At 35.9% G+C, this 18,338-nt stretch overlaps 2 protein-coding genes across 5 annotated transcripts in view; both read left to right on the top strand.

The window, feature by feature from the left end:
* The window catches only part of LOC123557644 (uncharacterized), a 44,927-nt gene extending 36,416 nt beyond the window's left edge, over positions 1–8,511 (top strand). For all 4 annotated transcript variants that reach the window (XM_045349246.2, XM_045349245.2, XM_045349244.2 and 1 more), the window contains one exon: positions 6,081–8,511. In XM_045349246.2, coding sequence (XP_045205181.2) covers positions 6,081–8,500 — 2,420 coding nt within the window. In that variant the 3' untranslated portion in view covers positions 8,501–8,511. The remainder of the gene's footprint in view (positions 1–6,080) is intronic.
* Positions 8,512–9,234: 723 nt separating this feature from the next.
* LOC123558040 (uncharacterized) lies at positions 9,235–14,064 on the top strand. The gene has a single exon (XM_045349914.2). The coding sequence runs from the start codon at positions 9,235–9,237 to the stop codon at positions 14,062–14,064; it is 4,830 nt and encodes a 1,609-aa protein (XP_045205849.2).
* Positions 14,065–18,338: the final 4,274 nt, after the last annotated feature.

Raw genomic sequence — 18,338 nt, 5'->3', positions numbered from 1 at the left:
AGTTCAGAATGGAATTCTCTCATTATTACAGTCCTCTTGTTACTCTACCTTTTTGCAGCTTTTGGCACAGTTTGCCACCAAAAATTGCTACATCGCATTGGAACAGCATTTTGGAGTCACTGGAAAAAGTAAATAACGGATATGATAGGCGCTGCTACCAAAATGGTATGTGTTGATGATGAGTTATCGACTTCTGTGTTGATAAGTTGAGTGTGCGCCAAGGGGCGGTCCTAGTCCTAAGAGTTATATGATATACACTCAATCAGTGAGCGAAATATTGAGACGTCACGGACCGATGCCTCATTATAAGTTATATCTGTCTTTCCAGTTAATTAAGCCCGATTTGTATCTAGGAGTCAAGCGTTGCACCATATTCAGTGTTGCCTGACCGATATATTCTAGTTAATAAACTTCAACAGCCGATAAAACGGAAGTACTCCAGAAACGTTGTATTCGAATTAGAGTTTGTCCGGAGCCTAAGTCCAAAACTATGAAAAGGATTGACTTGATACTTTACATATTGATGAGGTCCGTGGAGTACAGTGTAGTGTCAAAGAACCATAACTAGTGACCCCATATTTGAATTATCCCCCCTCATTGAAAATTTGTCCTGAGAATTTGAAAATAGGGAAGAGGACTTGTGTACAATAATAGAGATTATTGGAACGAAGTGCAGTGCTAGGACCCGTAACTCTAGTACCTAATTATGAATATCTCATGCATGTTAAACAAAACTTTTCTCAGCTAGGTCCAAAATATGGAAGGGATTGACTGATACTGTAAATATAACAAAGTCACGTAGAGGATTTGCAGTGTAATGTTAGCATAGCCGTCTAAGTCGCTGAAAAAAACTCAGTACACTGTTTTTATTTATCTGGGTATTCCGTCTACAGTATAACTTCTAACGGACAGAGTACAAACAGTCCATCTAGCACGATTAAAGCCTGTTTAAGCATTCATACTCTCCGTCTTCGTCTTCATTCCGTCTCAGCTGCGACAGACAAGGCTAGCTGGCGGCTTCCGAGCCACCACGTGGTTGCTGTGTGAGCATGCGTCCCTCTCAGCTTAGTCCGACAATACACAATTTGTCTCCATATTTATACAGATTGGTCAAATACATCATTTACATAAGCAAAATTAATGAATTCAGGTACAAACCGAAAGTAATAAACAATAAAAATATTTCTCGTAAAATATAGACACATTGTCACTCAAGTTACACCCTATGTCAATCACTTTACTGCAATATAACACTTATATGACCTGACTAATAATTTTAGATGCACTTTATGTGCACTTCGAGAGAAAATGTACATCATTCATTAATATTTTTATTGATCAATATTGAATCTGCATACATGTCAAAACTGTTTTGTTAATTACCCCGGCATAGTTGACGGATAACGTAATTGATATTATGATATCTATGCATTGACGCAAATACTCCGTAAAATTGTTTATAATTTATTATTACATTGTACTTACATCTTTCTCTTTTGGTATTACATTTTTCGCCGAATACTTATTTTATTCACATTGAATTTAAGTTACTTTAATACAAATACATTGTCAAACTACCTTAATGACTTACAAAATTTTTAATTTTTTTATCAAAAAGTTTCAAAATAAAACCTTAATATGCCAACAATATTTCTAATTTACCTCTCTTTGAACTTGCAATTTCTAAATAAATCTACCTGTTCCCGAATAGCCACATTGGTTTTACAGATAATATCTGAACACTAACCTTTATAGATTTATACACTTTGTTGTTACTCTTCTATTTTTGCTTGAAAATATAATAAATGTGTTTTCCTTTTGAAATTCGTCCAGAAGAACTTTCATTTTGATAACAGTTTAATAGCTTTTGGTTCTCGACGTTCCTTGTGCAGGTGTTGTACCAGTTCTCATCTTTGAATATTATCTATCCGTCTTTGATCCCGATATTCAAGTAGTTTTACCATCCCAGCCACATCTGGTTGTTGTGTTATTTCTTCTCTTGATGTTGCCTGTCTTGCTTGGGTATTATAATTGTGTGTCGAAAACAATTTCCCAAGATATTTTTGATCCAATGTAGTATCATCTTATTTACTCGTGATCTAAATAATATTTGTAGTGTTTTACTTCTTGTTGTGTTTCCGCGACGATTTCCAAAATATGTTTGGTCCATTTTACTGCTATCGTATTGCTAGTGATCAAAGTAGTCTCTTGTAATGTAGTACTTCTTGTTGTGTTTCCGCGACAATGTTTCCGTGATTGTTCGATCCTTGGTCGTACGACGCCAAATCAACAGTGTAGCGTAGCCGCTCCTTAAGTCCTCTGGATAAATAACTCAATACACTGTTTTTTTGTCTCTATCTAGTTTATTTTCCGTCATCAACAGTATAACTTCTAACTGACAGAGCTAACAAAATTCCATTTAGCACAAGTAAGCCTTTAAGCTTTTCATAACTCTCTGTCTTCGTCTTCGTTCCTTCTTAGGCTGTGAACAGTGCAAGGCCTTAGCCCTGACCGGCCTCCGAGCCACCACGTTGTTGCTGTGTGAGCGGGCGTCCCCTTCAGCTTAGTCAGGCAATACACAATTTGTCTCCATATTTATACAGATTGGTCAAATACATCATTTACATAAGCAAAATTAATGAATTCAGGTACAAACCGAAAATAATAAACAAAAAAAAATATTTCTCGTAAAATATAGATAAATTGTCACTTAAGTTACACCCTATGTCAATCACTTTACTGCAATATAACACTTATATGACCTGACTAATAATTTTAGATGCATTTTATGTGCACTTCGAAAGAAAAACAACATGTTTTTCTATAGTGACGCACTTATTAATTAACCTAGATCTTGACCTGTTTAGCCCCGCCTTTTTGTAAGAAAAGTGTTTCTTAACTTATGAAAAGATATAAGGAGGGTGTGTTTTCTTTCAACAAAAATAAATTATATCAATTTCTTTACACAATGAACCATAAATCAAGCTGATCCCATTTTAGAATTATCTCCCCTTATTTGGAAAAAAGCTTATGACTGGCCATCTTTTGTGCAAGTGAATAATCTTTCAGAAAAATCTTACTTCAAAGCCCAGTTGCAAACCGTTTACACACAACGAACGTGCAACTGGTACAAAACGGTTTTAAAAAAAATCGCATATACTATCAATGCTCAGAAAATCACTTTTTATTGCATTCATAGTAATTAGTAATTTTTAAAACATGCTGAATTGGTAACAAAACATATTCAGTGTTTGTGATATGTGCTCAATGTGTTTCAAAGACTGAAAATATTGGCTGATATCAGGCAGGGGCGGCGAGGGGAGTGGGGCTTGACCTCAAAGTGTCTTTGGGCCATGCGGCCTAGAGTAATCACTTTAGAATCATGTTAATGAACTTTGAATTTTCAGTATTTAATTGTAATTTGCATCCACAAGGTTATTAGGCTGCTGGGACCATGTACTTACGATTTCAACCATTTTTCATTTCAGTTTAGGCCGCCAAGCCGGTTGAATAGTTGTTTAATTGATCTGTAAATTTTAGATATTTAGCTGTTACATGTATCTTATAGGTCGCTAGTCGCTGACTTCGTTTTAGGCTGCTCTACCTTCACGCCGCTAATTTCAGGTCGATAGCCTGCCAACTTCAGGCCGCCAGGCCGCTAGGTTGCCAACTTAAGCAAGATGTAATTCTCTACGTTTCCTTAAGTTAACATAAATGTGTCCATACACATATAAGCATTAAACACTGTAAGTTGTATTACACGGTCAACATTCTGAAATTTTACTCTATGAGGATAATTCAAATCTACTAAATATGGCACATATACATACATCTATATTAGCCTATTGTGTAATAATTATGTTTGGTAGAGAGAAATAAGCGACGACGGACAATTTCATGTGACAAGGGTAATAAAAGCTGCAGTCCATACATACAAACAACAATTTACTTATATTTCACCCTTTACACTAAAGCTACATGTATGTGCACTTGATTTGATATATACACCTCCGCACTTTAAAAACGCACCACTTAATAAATACACAAATAACACTTTCTGAGTAGACAAATTTATTCATTTTTGTATTATATAGTAATCTCAATATCTCTTCCATAAGATGTGCAAAAATGAAAAAGATCTATAAATAAAAACTACTTATTTAAGATGTTTATATCTGGTACCCCTCAATAGAATTTTGAGATTTTTTATTACTTATTTCACGCATAAAGTCTTCCAATATTAATTTAAATTATAACAAATGTCTTTTTCCAATACACTAGTCACTTGTCGCTTAATTAAAATTATATTTATTCAAAACCACTCATCCGTGACTTATTATGCACAGGTAAGACGTTTAGCACGTTTTGCATGTGCACTGTACATGTGAGTCAAATAATGTAAAATTGATAAATTCGTGATCTCTAATAAAAACGTAACTATAAGATCAACAATTGTTTCATTTTGTATAAATAACAAGTGCACAATATGCCCCGACTTCCGGATAATATTCGGGAACGCGCCATTGGAATGATGCAGGCTGGTATGAGTGCGCGAAGGATTGCTATTCTTTTACATTGTTATCATACAACCATTACAAGACTGCACGATCGATTTGTTGCTACTGGCGTTGTACAAGATAGGCCACGTTCGGGAAAGCCGAAGGTTACTACCCCAAATATGGACACTGCCTCCTCCCCATCGGTTACGTTGGCTGATACAAGGCCTCGTAAATCTCACGCCACGGGTGCGCCAGACTCTCTTATTCCCATCTAATCGATTTACATTCATCTTTGACTCGTCGCTGAACAAGACTTGTCCCAATTGCCTACGAGTGAATCTAGCGTGCACCCTACACCACATCAGACGCTGGCGTCTGTGTCTTGCCGTTAGGGCTAAACCCTTCTTAGGACGTGTGGCATGGAATCCGATTGTATACAGGCGACGTCGGATCGTCATCGGGGGGAACTTGGCGACTGAAATAAGGAAGATTTACGTTATTCAATATCCGCATTACATGGATATCGATGCTTATCGTACAATGTAAATAATGCTAAGGTTAGTGTGACTGTCATATCAGAAAATAATCTCCATCGAGTCTTAATCGTTATACATCATGATTATCTTATTATTTAAATTATAAATATTAATATGAACTTATTTTGTTTTCTTTAAAATCGTAATTACGTAAAACAACATGTACATGTATTAAGGATAATGTTTTGTACATACCCATGCAAACCAATGGTTTGTCTTGCCGTTGTGGCAGTAGTCAGGAACCTATCAGCACGGTGGCTTGCCTGAATATTCGCATCCTGTTGAGGGGTGGGGTCACCAAGTTTACCCGGACAAACTTAGTATTCCTGCAGGGAAACGTCAATGCTCGCAATTACGTTGATAGCGTACTTCGACTGGAAGTGGTGCCATTCATGCGTACCAATTTTCGTAGAAATGCAGGGATCCTTCAACATGACAACGCGAGGCCTCCTTCAGCATGACAACGCGAGGCCTCATGTTGCTCGCCATACGAATAACTTTCTGCAAGCCAACAATATTGATGTCATGGATTGGCCGGCTCTATCGCCCGATCTGGCGCCCATTGAACATGTGTGGGCAGAGCTCAAAGATCGGGTTTACAAGCGGGCTCCGCCTCCTGCAAACGTGCAGGAGTTGCGTGTTGCATTAAATCAAGAGTGGATGAACATTCCCCAAGCTAGGATTAGCAACATAGTTACTTCAATGAGGAGAAGATGCGTTGCGTGCGTGGCAGCTCTCGGAGGACATACTAGATACTGACATACTGGTCGTCTGTGAATTTTGACTTGGAGGTGGTGTTGTTTAATAGGACGAAATGAACAGTTTTTGTTAACCGATTTTTGTTAAATTTTCCTTGTTTGTGTACCAGATAATGAATTTATGTAATCACATAAAAATAATGGAATTGTCATATAAAATAAAATTTTATGACCCATTTTCTGAGTGGTGCGTTTTTAAAGTGCGGAGGTGTATATGTGTGCTCTTTTAGAAAATGAATCTGGTAAACATGCATTTTTAATAACAAACGACGTTTTACATATTTCAGACCTGAAGGAAGATTTGATAGATCTCTACAGGAAAAGGCACCATACCCTACCTCTGTCACCTTTATTTGAAGAAAATGACACGCGCTTACTTGAGTTCTACGTCATGCCAGACATAAATTCAGTGGAAATTCAGAAGTCGCCTGGAGGTTGCCAAGAAGTTAGATCAAAGGTTACGTCATTGCATGATGTGTTCTACAAAGAAAGCGAACCGTGTCATGAAATTTACCTTACTGCGGATGCTGGGTTTGGGAAAACAGCATTAAGTAAACGGCTTGTTTTGACCTGGTGTCAAGCCAAAAAATGTATCCAAAATGAAGAAGAATACTTTAAGATTGAAGCTGTAAATGCAATGTCGAAGTTTGAATTTGTGTTCTTGTTGTCTTTACGTGATTGTTCCGAAGAATGGGACATTGATGAGATGATCATAAAACAAATAATTAAAGATCTAGCACACACGTCTATTACAATAAGTGATCTTGAAACCATTCTTTCTAAGGAAAAATGTTTAGTGATTCTAGATGGTTTAGACGAGTGGACACCCACAAAGCCGGCCTGTAAACAAAGAAATTGTGACATTCCACACAGGAAAGCTAGGGAATGTACAATCCTAACAACAACAAGACCGTGGAAGTTGGGCGTTAGTAAGATACGTTCAAGTGAAATAGAGCGAAAGTTGGAACTTGTCGGACTTAGTAAAACGTCTGCTCGAAGTTTAAAGAGGAGTGTGATCTCACTAATGCGTGGTGAAACTGACATAGAAAAACACATTCAAAACTTTGATCGAGCTGTAAGTGATAGAGGCATTTCAGATTTGGAAACTATTCCGCTTTTACTGATGTACCTTCTGTGTTTATGGTGTGATGGAATAGAGCTAGGAAAATCTAAAACTGAGTTATATTGTCAAATTGTTGAACTGCTCCTTAAACGAACGTTTGAAAAATCTACGCACATGCAACGGTCACGCGAGCACACCCAGAGTGATATCCCACAATGTTTCAGCGAACATGAACATTGTAAGGAACACAACACACTTCTGAAAGCTTTAGGAAAATTAGCATTTGAAACGTTATTCACTGAAAACAAAGAAAGCACCCTTGTGTTTAACCAGTCAATGACAGACAAACATCTTACCTCAGAGAATTTAAAATTAAGTCTTGACTCGGGAATATTAACACAAAGTACAGAAAAGACACTAACAAAACAAATTTCTAAATTCTCATTTTCCCACAAAACAGTGCAGGAATTTTTTTGTGCATTGTATATTTCCTGTCAAAGTGAAAGTGATATCAAAAAAATTGTTCTACAGAAATGCAGAAGTTTGCAAAGTATTCTTGACATGTCGACAGTGTTTGTTTTCATCAGTGGTTTGAATGCAGAAATCATTTCTTCAATATCACGCGAGTTGATGTCTGTGATCAACGAAGATAAGATAACGAGCAAATACAGGTCTACGACTGATAGGGACTGTAATCCTCTGAAAGACATACAAGACATGTACATTTCTTGTATCAAAGAAAACACGAGTTATAAGGAACTCGAATTTTTCTGCCAAGATTTTTTCTTTAGCGGGGATTGTAAAGAAAAAAATTACTTTTCACATTTATCATGGCTCGCAGTACACAATAAAAACAACATGCAGTCAATAAATATCAACATATACGGTACTCATAGTTTACATGAAATTATTGATTCTTGTGAATTACACGAACCCTTCAACATCAATAAAATATTCTATTGCGGTATAGGTGAAGAAGTGCAGCTTCCTTTACTGTTAAAAAGGTCAACAAAATGTGTCACTGTTTTATCGCTTTATCAATGGCCTCTCGGTTCTTGGAACCGTGAAATGTCTGAAACATTACAGAATAATTCTTCGTTACAAGCAATTTATATCCACGGTTTCGTGATGAATCATGATATACTGAATGACTTTCTGAATTATATTATAAACATAAAAACAATGACGGAGATTGGAATAGGGAACTTATCGTGTACAGAGCACGATCGTTCGTGTACTTTCGGTTTAGATTTTTGCCAGCATTCAGATCTAAGGGCGTTAGAATTGTTCCAGATACCTGAAGTGTCAAAATTGAAAGTAAGTAGTCAAGTGAAACACGTAAAGTTGGACAGTATCAATCTAGGTGAAATGTCGCTGCCTCCAGAAATGGTAAATATTGAACGTGTTGAGTTGAATCGTGTAAACATCTCTGCTTCAACATTCCGTGATATCATTAAGGTAGTGGAGAAACTTTCACACACATTCACAGTAAAAATAGACAGTTGTAATATAGAACCGGAAACAGAGTTTGAAGACCTTAAACAATATATACACTCATCTCAGAATTTCCGAGTCACGAGGGATGAACGTCGTTTGCAGGAGTTTGTGTTTGAAACAAAAGTTGAAAGTCAAGTTACTCAATAAACTCGGACTGATCGTGTAAATGTTATATAAACATTTCTTAAACAATATGTTACATGAATTCATTGAACACTGTCATTATGCTTATCGTACATGTATGGAACAGAATGAGGGCAAAAACAGCATTGTGCTTTCGTACATCCAATCTTTTGATTTACATATCGAGGGGTGAATGCGACACAGTGCTAAATGCATTTCATGAAATTTTACAGGAGAAGGAAAAAAAACATTCCTGTTGCTTTATAATTCTGCCAGCTGTTGTAATATTTTTAAATCTGATTGAAAACAACTTTATTTTTTTTTAATCTAGTGGAATTTTTCAAGAAATGTCCCACAGAAAAGGAATTTTAATCAAAATGTCACTTAGAAGTTTTTCGCACTCCAAATAGATACAAATCTGCAAAAAAAGGTAAGCGCAACAAAATTCTAAGTGGACAGAAGAGTGTGAAACAGGAGAAAAATATCGATAGTGGTAACACACCTAGTAGTAAAAAATAGATATAGTGGTTTAAGACCTGAAGTAAAAATGTGTTTATTTTGTTATAGAAAAATAAATAGATTATCGACCATTCGTTGGTTTCTTCGTTATTTAATGTCGTGGAACTTTCTGACCAACATAAAACTGGTAGCAGAGCGAGGTTTCTTGGACAATTGTAATGGGACTAGTATATCGTAACCGTTTCGAAGCGTAATTTGAGTAGTAGTTCGGATAGTGCATAACAATAGAATTTCGGACAATGAGTGAAATAGAAGACGAGAGTGAGAAAATGGCGAAGCACGAAAGGGAAGTAAAAATTATGGAATTAAAAAAGGTTAAATCTCGAAGCAAGGCAGCCTTCACTCGAGCTAGAAATAAGCTGAAAGATGAAATCAGTGAGGAGGCTGAAAAATTGTTATTGAAAGAGCTGATAGACAAACTTGAGGTTGCAATGGATAATGCCATCAGGTCGATAGAAGAACTAAGTGACGAGTATAAAATACAAGGAAAAACCAAAGAAATGATGGACACAATAAAAGAGATCGAACATATTGAGAAAGAATATGATAGTGTAATTCAAGAGTATCACGAGTTTATAAGTGAAACAAATAGTAATAAATCTTCCAGCGGTGAAATGCCAGAAGATAGTGAATCAACAAAAAAGCAACTTGATATTGATTTATCACGTCAAATGAAAAGGGTTTCTATCCCAGTATTCACAGGTATAAAGAGAGATTATGCATTTTGGAAAGCGACTTTTACTGCCTGTATCGATAGCACAGAGGCAACCGAGGAATACAAGTTTCTGCAAATGCGTCAATACCTAAAAGGTGAAGCACTGAAAGCCATTGAAGGTCTTGGACACTCCGCATTAGCATACGAAAAGGCTAAAGAGAGACTTGAGAGAAAATTTGGCGGTGAACGGAGATTAGTGAATAAATTTATAGAAGGAATTGATAAATTCCCTGTAATCAGATATGAAAATGCAAAGTCAATTGAAAGATATGCAGATTTGTTGGACATTGCATTAATAAATTTGAAAGAAAACGATGTGCAAGATCTACACAGTGGTTTTATGTACCAGCAGTTGTTGAAAAAACTCCCTGAAAGTATGATTTCACGATACCAAGGATGGCTTTATGAAAAAGATAAGAAGGAGTCTGTGGAAGCATTAAATGAGTGGGTGTTAAAGGAATCAGAATTTCACAACATTGCCATGGAAACTAAATGTGGATTGGATGAAAGCTATCAAAAGTCAAAAGAACAAAGATCCTTCTTCGTTAACAGTAAACAAAGAGATTGTAAGCTTTGTTTTAAACCTCATGGAACGTGGGAATGCAGTATAATGAATAGACTTCCAGTAACTGAGAGATGGCAAAAGGCAAAAGAATTAAGACTGTGTTTTCGCTGTTTAGGAAACAATCACACAGGCAGTAATTGCAGACGAATGAAGAAATGTGGTATTAATGGATGTCAAAAGACACATCACAGACTGCTGCACCAATCAGAATTGAACCCGCAAGCGTCATTATTCTCACCAGCAGAAATCCAAGAGAATACAGAACAAAATCAGAATGTTACACAGAGTCAGACATTTACAAGTACGCAAAATGGATATATAGCTCTTCGAACTGTTCCTGTAATTCTAAAGGCAAATGGCCGGGAAATAGAAATCAATGCTCTACTTGATGATGGGAGCACTAAGACATATTTGAATGAAGATGTTGCTGCAGAACTCGGTCTAAAGGCTGTGCATCAAACAGTTGTGGCAATTATATTGAATGGAAAATCTGTGAATTTTGAAACAATGTGTGTAAAGTACAAACTGTGCAGTATAGATAGACAAACTGAAATTGAAATGGAAGCATATACAACACAAAACGTAACTGGGAATTTGAAACCGACAAACTGGTTTAAGTATGCGAAGCGGTGGGAACATCTGAAAGGAATACAGTTTCCGTCGATTGAACGAAAGCCAAAAGTTGATTTGTTAATAGGACTAGATTATTTGGCATTGCATACATGTTTGCGTGAAGTTAACGGCCCAGAAGGATCACCATCAGCAAGATTGACTCCACTCGGGTGGACCTGTGTGGGACCCATACTTGAAAAAGAAAATGAAGTTAGTATGTTCACCTTTCACATCAATAGTGAACCGTTTGATTGTGAAATAAATGAAACATTGAGAAAAGTTTGGGAGTTGGAAAATGTTGAAACTGAACAAGTCATGTATATCAGTAGGGAAAATGAGAAAGTTATGAATTTGATGAAGAATGAATTGCAGTATGATCAAAAGCTTCATAGATATGAAGTCCCGGTGCCGTGGAAAGAAAACAAAAGTGAATTGTCAAATAATTACAACATGGCATATGATAGACTTAAAAGTACTGAGAGAAAACTGAATTCAAATATGGAACTGAAAGATTGCTATAGAAACACTATTGAAAAATATGAAGAAAAAGGCTACATTTCCAAATTGACAAATTGTGAAGCTGAGAAGACTAAGTGGTATTTGCCGCATTTTCCGGTCGTACGTCCAAACAAGGACACTACTAAAGTGCGCATTGTCTTTTATGCCTCTGCCAAATACAATTCGCTTTCACTAAATGATGTAATCTATCAAGGCCCAAAACTGCAGAATGATCTATATGAAGTTTTACTCAGATTTCGACGAAATCCTGTGGCCTTGATCTGTGACATTCAAGAAATGTATTTACAAGTTGGTTTGTTTCCGCCAGATAGAGCATATCATCGATTCCTCTGGAGAGCGTCATCAGATCATCCGGTAGAGACATATGAATTCAGTAGACTTGTTTTTGGCGTAAATGTGTCTCCATTTTTGGCGCAGTATGTATCTCAGTTCAATGCCTTGCAGTATGCAGAAGAATATCCTCTCGCTGCTGAAACTGTCATGAAATGTACCTACATGGATGATAGTATGACATCTGTTCAAAATGAAGTGCAAGGGATCAAATTGTATCAGGAACTAAATGAACTATGGGAAAAGGCGGGCATGAATGCAGGAAAATGGCTTTCAAATTCTACAGCAGTATTAGAACACATCCCACTCGAAAAGAGAGCATCACAAGTCAACATGTCAGAAAGCCAGTTACCAACGGTAAAAACGTTAGGCTTGAGTTGGAAATCAAACACCGATGAATTCATCTATACCCATTCTGAAATCAAACTTAACATGAAAATTACCAAACGAAATGTGTTAAGAACAATCGCGTTACTTTATGATCCAATGGGTTTTTTAGCGCCATTTATAATAAGAGCTAAAATGATTATGCAGAAGATTTGGCTTACAGGACTTGACTGGGACGATAAACTGGCTGAAAGTTTAGCTTGTGAGATTAGACTGTGGTACATTGAACTCAGTGACTTAAATAAAATAAAGGTGCAAAGGTGTATTCAGATAGAACAGGAAGGCGAGTTACATGTATTTGTTGATGCTTCAAGTGATGCTTATGGAACAGTTGTATATAGTGCAAAACCGCAATTAAGTTTGCCAAACATTGTTGCAGCAAAGGGAAAAGTCGCACCTTTAAAATCACAAAACATTCCAAGAATGGAATTATTAGCTGCAGTGTTAGGGTTGACCTTGACTTTGATAATCTGCTCAACATTGAAAATAGACATTAGTCATTGCACGTTTTGGTCTGACAGTATGAATGTCCTTTATTGGATTCATAGCCAAAGTAGGAAATATAAGACTTTCGTTGCAAATCGAATAGGATTTATTCATGAAGATACCTCACCTAGTCAATGGAGATACGTTCCGACGAAAGAGAATCCGGCGGATATGACGTCACGAGGCATACCTGTAAATGATCTTGCAGAAAGTGTTCAGTGGTGGCATGGACCAAAATTTCTTGAATACGGCCGAGAATTTTGGCCTGAAAACAAGTTTCAGTTGCATGAAGCAGGTAAAATAGAAATGAAACGGAATTCCATGAACAGCAGCTTTATCATTGTAAATACTAATAGTGACTTCAGACTTGATCCGGCGCAATACTGGAATCACTTACTACGTATATCGGCTTGGGTACATCGTTTCATAGATAACTGTCAAGTCGCTAAACACGAACGAAGATTATCTCCTGAGGTAAGTATTCATGAACTTCAACAAGCAGAATTTCAGATTATTCGAACAGCACAAGCAGAATGTTTTAGTGTTGAATATCCATGCCTTTTGAAAGGAAAAAATGTATCTGTAACTAGTAAACTTGCAGCATTGAATCCGAAACTGGATTCTGAAGGCGTCATGAGAAGTGACAGTAGACTAAAATTTGCAAAATACATCCCATATGAAGTCAGATTCCCAATTATTCTTCCAAGAAAGCATTCGGTGACAAAGTTAATTATAAAAAATTGTCATGAGAAAGTGAACCATGGGGGAACAAACTTGGCATTGGCTGAAATTTCGAGTAGATATTGGATCATAGCAGCCAGAGAAGAGATACGCGAATGGGAAAAAAGGTGTGATAAATGTAGACGTCAAAAAGTGCAAACTTCAAAACAGATAATGGGTCCATTACCTGTTGAGCGATTTGGACAGTCGATGCGAGCGTTTACCAACACGGCAGTGGACTATGGGGGGCCATTTATTACAAAGCAAGGGCGTTGTAAAACAAGACTAAAGCGTTATCTTTGTGCATTCACTTGCTTGACAGTAAGAGCTGTTCATCTAGAGATAGCGTACAGTTTAGACACTAATTCCTTTCTGAATGCCTTAAACAGATTTGTTAGTCGTAGAGGCACACCCAATCTCATTCTGTCAGATAACGGGACAAATTTTGTTGGTTGTGTGAATAAACTTAAGGATCATTACCAGAAACTTGACCAAAGTGCAATAGTTAAAGATGCTTCAAACCGGAAAATTGAATGGAAGTTTATTCCGCCAAATGCCCCACACTTTGGTGGATGTCATGAATCCATGGTGAAATCTGCAAAGAAAGCTTTATATGCTATATTAGGCAACGCGGACACCACAGATGAAGAATTGCATACTGCAGTAGTTGGAGCAGAGAATTTGATCAACAGTCGACCCTTGACTATCAGTCATCAAATCCCAGTGATGATATAGTTCTAACACCTAATCATTTTCTGACTGGTCAACTTGGCGGACGATTCGCTCCAGATATTGTTAATACGGACTGTTACGATACCAAAAAGCGTTGGCGCTACGTTCAAGAACTGTTACGTCACTTCTGGAAACGTTGGATTAGGGAATATCTACCAACTCTCGGAACTCGATCAAAATGGTCCAAAGATTCTCGTGACTTCAAAGTCAATGATGTTGTTCTTATAGTGGATCCAAATACTTCGCGAGGATGTTGGCCTCTTGGTAGAATAACAAAGTTACACAGTGGACCAGATGGACATGTTCGGGTGGTAGACATTCAAGTTGGGAGAAGCATATTTCGGCGTCCTATAACGTGTCTGAGTCTAGTTGTTGAAGCGGCTGAAAATTGATTAATTAAAATGTCAAACTAGAAAACACTCGTAAAATAAAAAAAGTGTCAGTTCTTCAATCAGAAAGTCATAGTGTTTTAAGGGGCATAATAATCCCCAGTGCCTTCTATACGTGCATTTTTTTTTTGTTTTTGTTTTTTTAAATCAGAAAGGCATTGTGTTTAAGGGGCATAATAATCCCCAAGTGCCTTATTATGTGAATTGCAGGCTCCTCATGCTGTTTTGCATTTTGAATTAAAGTTTTAGAAATGCTAAGAAAAAAAAGCTGAATTACAGAGACAGGATAAAACAGAAAGACAAGCACTTTTAATACTGTAAAATACTTGAAATAGAGTAGTCTTATTTTTTGAGACTGAAGTGAAACTGAAAATGTTTGCAGTATTTGCAGTATATTTTCTTTTGTTGATGACAGTGCACACTAATATAAAATTAGTGATTTAAGACGTAATATGTTGCATTGTATTTACATGCATTTTTTTACCTTTAAAGACGCAGATTTGCGATAGAGTCATCTGTGGACCACATGTATATACATGTATATTGTAAATTTTGTAATACTACAACACTAGCATGAAACTTGACTGAATACATTGTTGTAGTTTTTTCAAGATTTGATATATGACAAAATATGGTCATCTACAGTACATGTACACCTTGCTATCTAACATAAATGTTAAGTGGGAATATTATTTTAAAAACTGCATTTTTCCTAGATTTAGTAAAGAGTTTGTTTTGTTTTTTGTACTTTTGTAGGAATTTACAAAGGGAAGTAACTGTTGTTCTAGATTTAGTAGTAATGAGGAACTGGTTGTTCCCCTTGCATAATTTGAATTGAAGGCTGTCTACCAACAGTTGAGTTAGTTTACATGTACCAATTTGGATAGCAAATATTGCTAAAATACATGAGATTAAGTAATCTTTGTATTGATATTAATGATGTTTGTTACAGAAAATATTTTTTCAAGGAAAACCTTACCATTAGAACTTTGCTATTCGTTATAAACTTGAAGCTACCAAAATGCTTTAATTTCTAGTTAAGTTCAGATAGTTTGTGGAAGAAAAAAGTATCGAATACATTAATTACATATCAAGTACATTTTGAGTACCAATAGCTATAGATTGTAACGTTATTGTATTGTTCGGTTTAACCTCTCAATGTGAGGGGGGTATGGACAGAAGAGTGTGAAACAGGAGAAAAATATCGATAGTGGTAACACACCTAGTAGTAAAAAATAGATATAGTGGTTTTAGACCTATAGTAAAAACGTGTTTATTTCGTTATATAAAAAATAAATAGATAATCGACCATTCGTTGGTTTCTTCGTTATTTAATGTCGTGGAACTTTCTGACCAACACTAAGTGAATTTATATTTAATTATTAAAGGGACATAAAATTCATCATTTTGTACCCAGTTTTTTGTAGTGTTTGAAATCATTGAATAAAATGAACCTTACTAAAACCATGTCACTTAAAACTTTTTCGCAGTCATTTTTGTTTACTATTATAAAACTTTGTGACTTTGAAAAGGGTCTAAGTGACATTATAAGTAAGCCCTTAAAATGTTTAGGTCATCCAAAGTTTTTGTTTTTCAGCTTATTTTTCTTTAGAAGGAAATATTTTTCATGTATCTAGTAAAACAACATGGTGTTTGATGGCTGGACACTGTAGCGTAGCCGCTCCTTAAGTCCTCTGGATAAATAACTCAATACACTGTTTTTCATTTCTATCTAGTTTATTTTCCGTCACCAATAGTATAACTTCTAACTGACAGAGCTAACAAAATTCCATCTAGCACAAGTAAGCCTTTAAGCATTTCATAACTCTCTGTCTCCGTCTTCGTTCCTTCTCAGGCTGTACACAGCGCAAGGCCTTAACCCTGGCCGGTTTCCGAGCCACCACGTGGTTGCTGTGTGAGCGGGCGTCCCCTTTCAGCTTAGTCCGACAATACACAATTTGTCTCCATATTTATACAGATTGGTCAAGTACATCATTTACATAAGCAAAATTAATGAATTCTGGTACAAACCGAAAGTAATAAACAATAAAAATATTTCTCGTAAAATATAGATAAATTGTCACTCAAGTTACACCCAATGTCCATCATTTTACTGCAATATAACACTTATATGACCTGACTAATAACTTTAGATGCATTTTATGTGCACTTCGTGAGAAAAACAACATGTTTTTCTATAGTGACGTACTTATTAATTAACCTAGATCTTAACCTGTTTAGTCTCGCCTTTTTGTAAGAAAAGTGTTTCATAACTTATGAAAAGAATGAAAAGATATAAGGAGAGTGTGCTTTCTTTCAACACAAAGAAATTATATCAATTTCTTTACAACACAAGAAGTGGGCCCTTTAATTTCTTTCACATCAATCAAAAGTAGTGTTCACTGTACAGAGTATAACATAACGAATGAAACTGCTTTATCTGCTGATTATCTTTTCAATAATACATGAAAATATTTATCACACTAAGAAGCAACACATAATTATTTTCCATTTTATTTATTTAAAGCTTTCAAACTTCAGTAATTTCTCAGACTCACAATTACACTGAACAAAAATGGCTAGCCAATCACAATGTATCTTTATAAATTATATTCTTTGTCTTAGTTAGTGTATCTGTTTTAACACAATTATAAAAACTGTATTTCAGACATGATATTTTCCTCAGAGTTTAAAATTCATTCTAATATGACTAGCAATGCATTAATCATCACAACGTTATAATGTTAACGTCATGTCAACATGATATTTAGCACCTTGTATGCATCTAGAAATAGTGCTTTCAAATTTGATTCAGTATTTTACTTAATAGCATTTCTAAAACGAAATGTAACACTGCACAACTGTCTACATTAATTTACACACATACTAATCTGGTATATTCGCTTTACAGAATAATTTGCCACCATTTTCGCCCAAATTGAACTCTTCCGCAAGATGTACATGTATTACCATTCCCAGTCCTGGTGTGTATAAACAAAGGAGCGTGATGACACGCCATGCATACACGAGGAAACAGTTCCATAATATTGGTCTAAATTTTACGACAAAGACAAATTAAGAAGGAAATTTTCTATAGCAAAATTATTTATACAATCTGGCAGTTATAATCGTTCGAAATAATTTCACTGGAGCTGCCCCTTCGTGAAATTATTACACCTGATGTATAACCACCCATCATGCATAAATAATGTTAAAAACACTGCTTTAGTGTAAATTATTTTTTAATTACTGTATCACTAGAATTAAATACTTCTAGAAATAACTACAAATGTTGGACAGCTGGTATTGTTCAGTATAATGCTTTGATTCACTAAAACAGTTCTCTTTCAATAGCAAAATATTTTTTTTCCTGTAAAAAAAACTGTTAACAATAAATAAAGTTTAATCATCAGGCATTTTCCTATTCTGTACTTAGATTAATGTTGAATACAGAAAACAGTGTTTCAATTTATTTTTTGCCCAATGAAGCTTCGATTCTTTAATTATTGAGAAATATACATATAAGTTGGAAAGCTTGTTTCAAGATCAAGCCTCTCAAAACAGTATAATTTAATAACTTAACCTGACTAAATAATCTATTATAAGAGTTTAAGTCTCAGTTACACTACACCATATAGCGTTAACTGACGTTTAAGGTATAACAAAATTTTCAATGCGTTCGTGTCCATTCGCATGCGTTTCTTTTCCGTTTCTCATGCGACACCTGCGCTCCTTGTTCTGCGAACTTCGTTCATCCGGTAGAATGTTTTAAGCATGTTCAAAATTTAGAACGTACACCACCGGACAAAATTGTCCGTTAGATGTACGGTAGCAATGCGCTGATATGCGTTTTGTTCGTTACTCGTGCGTTCCCTATTCTGAACTTGA

The sequence above is a fragment of the Mercenaria mercenaria genome, chromosome 5 (assembly GCF_021730395.1).
Source record: "Mercenaria mercenaria strain notata chromosome 5, MADL_Memer_1, whole genome shotgun sequence".
Classification (NCBI taxonomy): Eukaryota; Metazoa; Mollusca; class Bivalvia; order Venerida; family Veneridae; genus Mercenaria; species Mercenaria mercenaria.
Note: the sequence above shows the minus strand (reverse complement) of the source record. Positions and strands in the feature narration are given on the sequence as shown.

Coding starts and splice junctions, on each gene's coding strand:
- LOC123558040 (XM_045349914.2), top strand. CDS start 9,235: ATGAGTGAAATAGAAGACGAGAGTGAGAAAATGGCGAAGCACGAAAGG.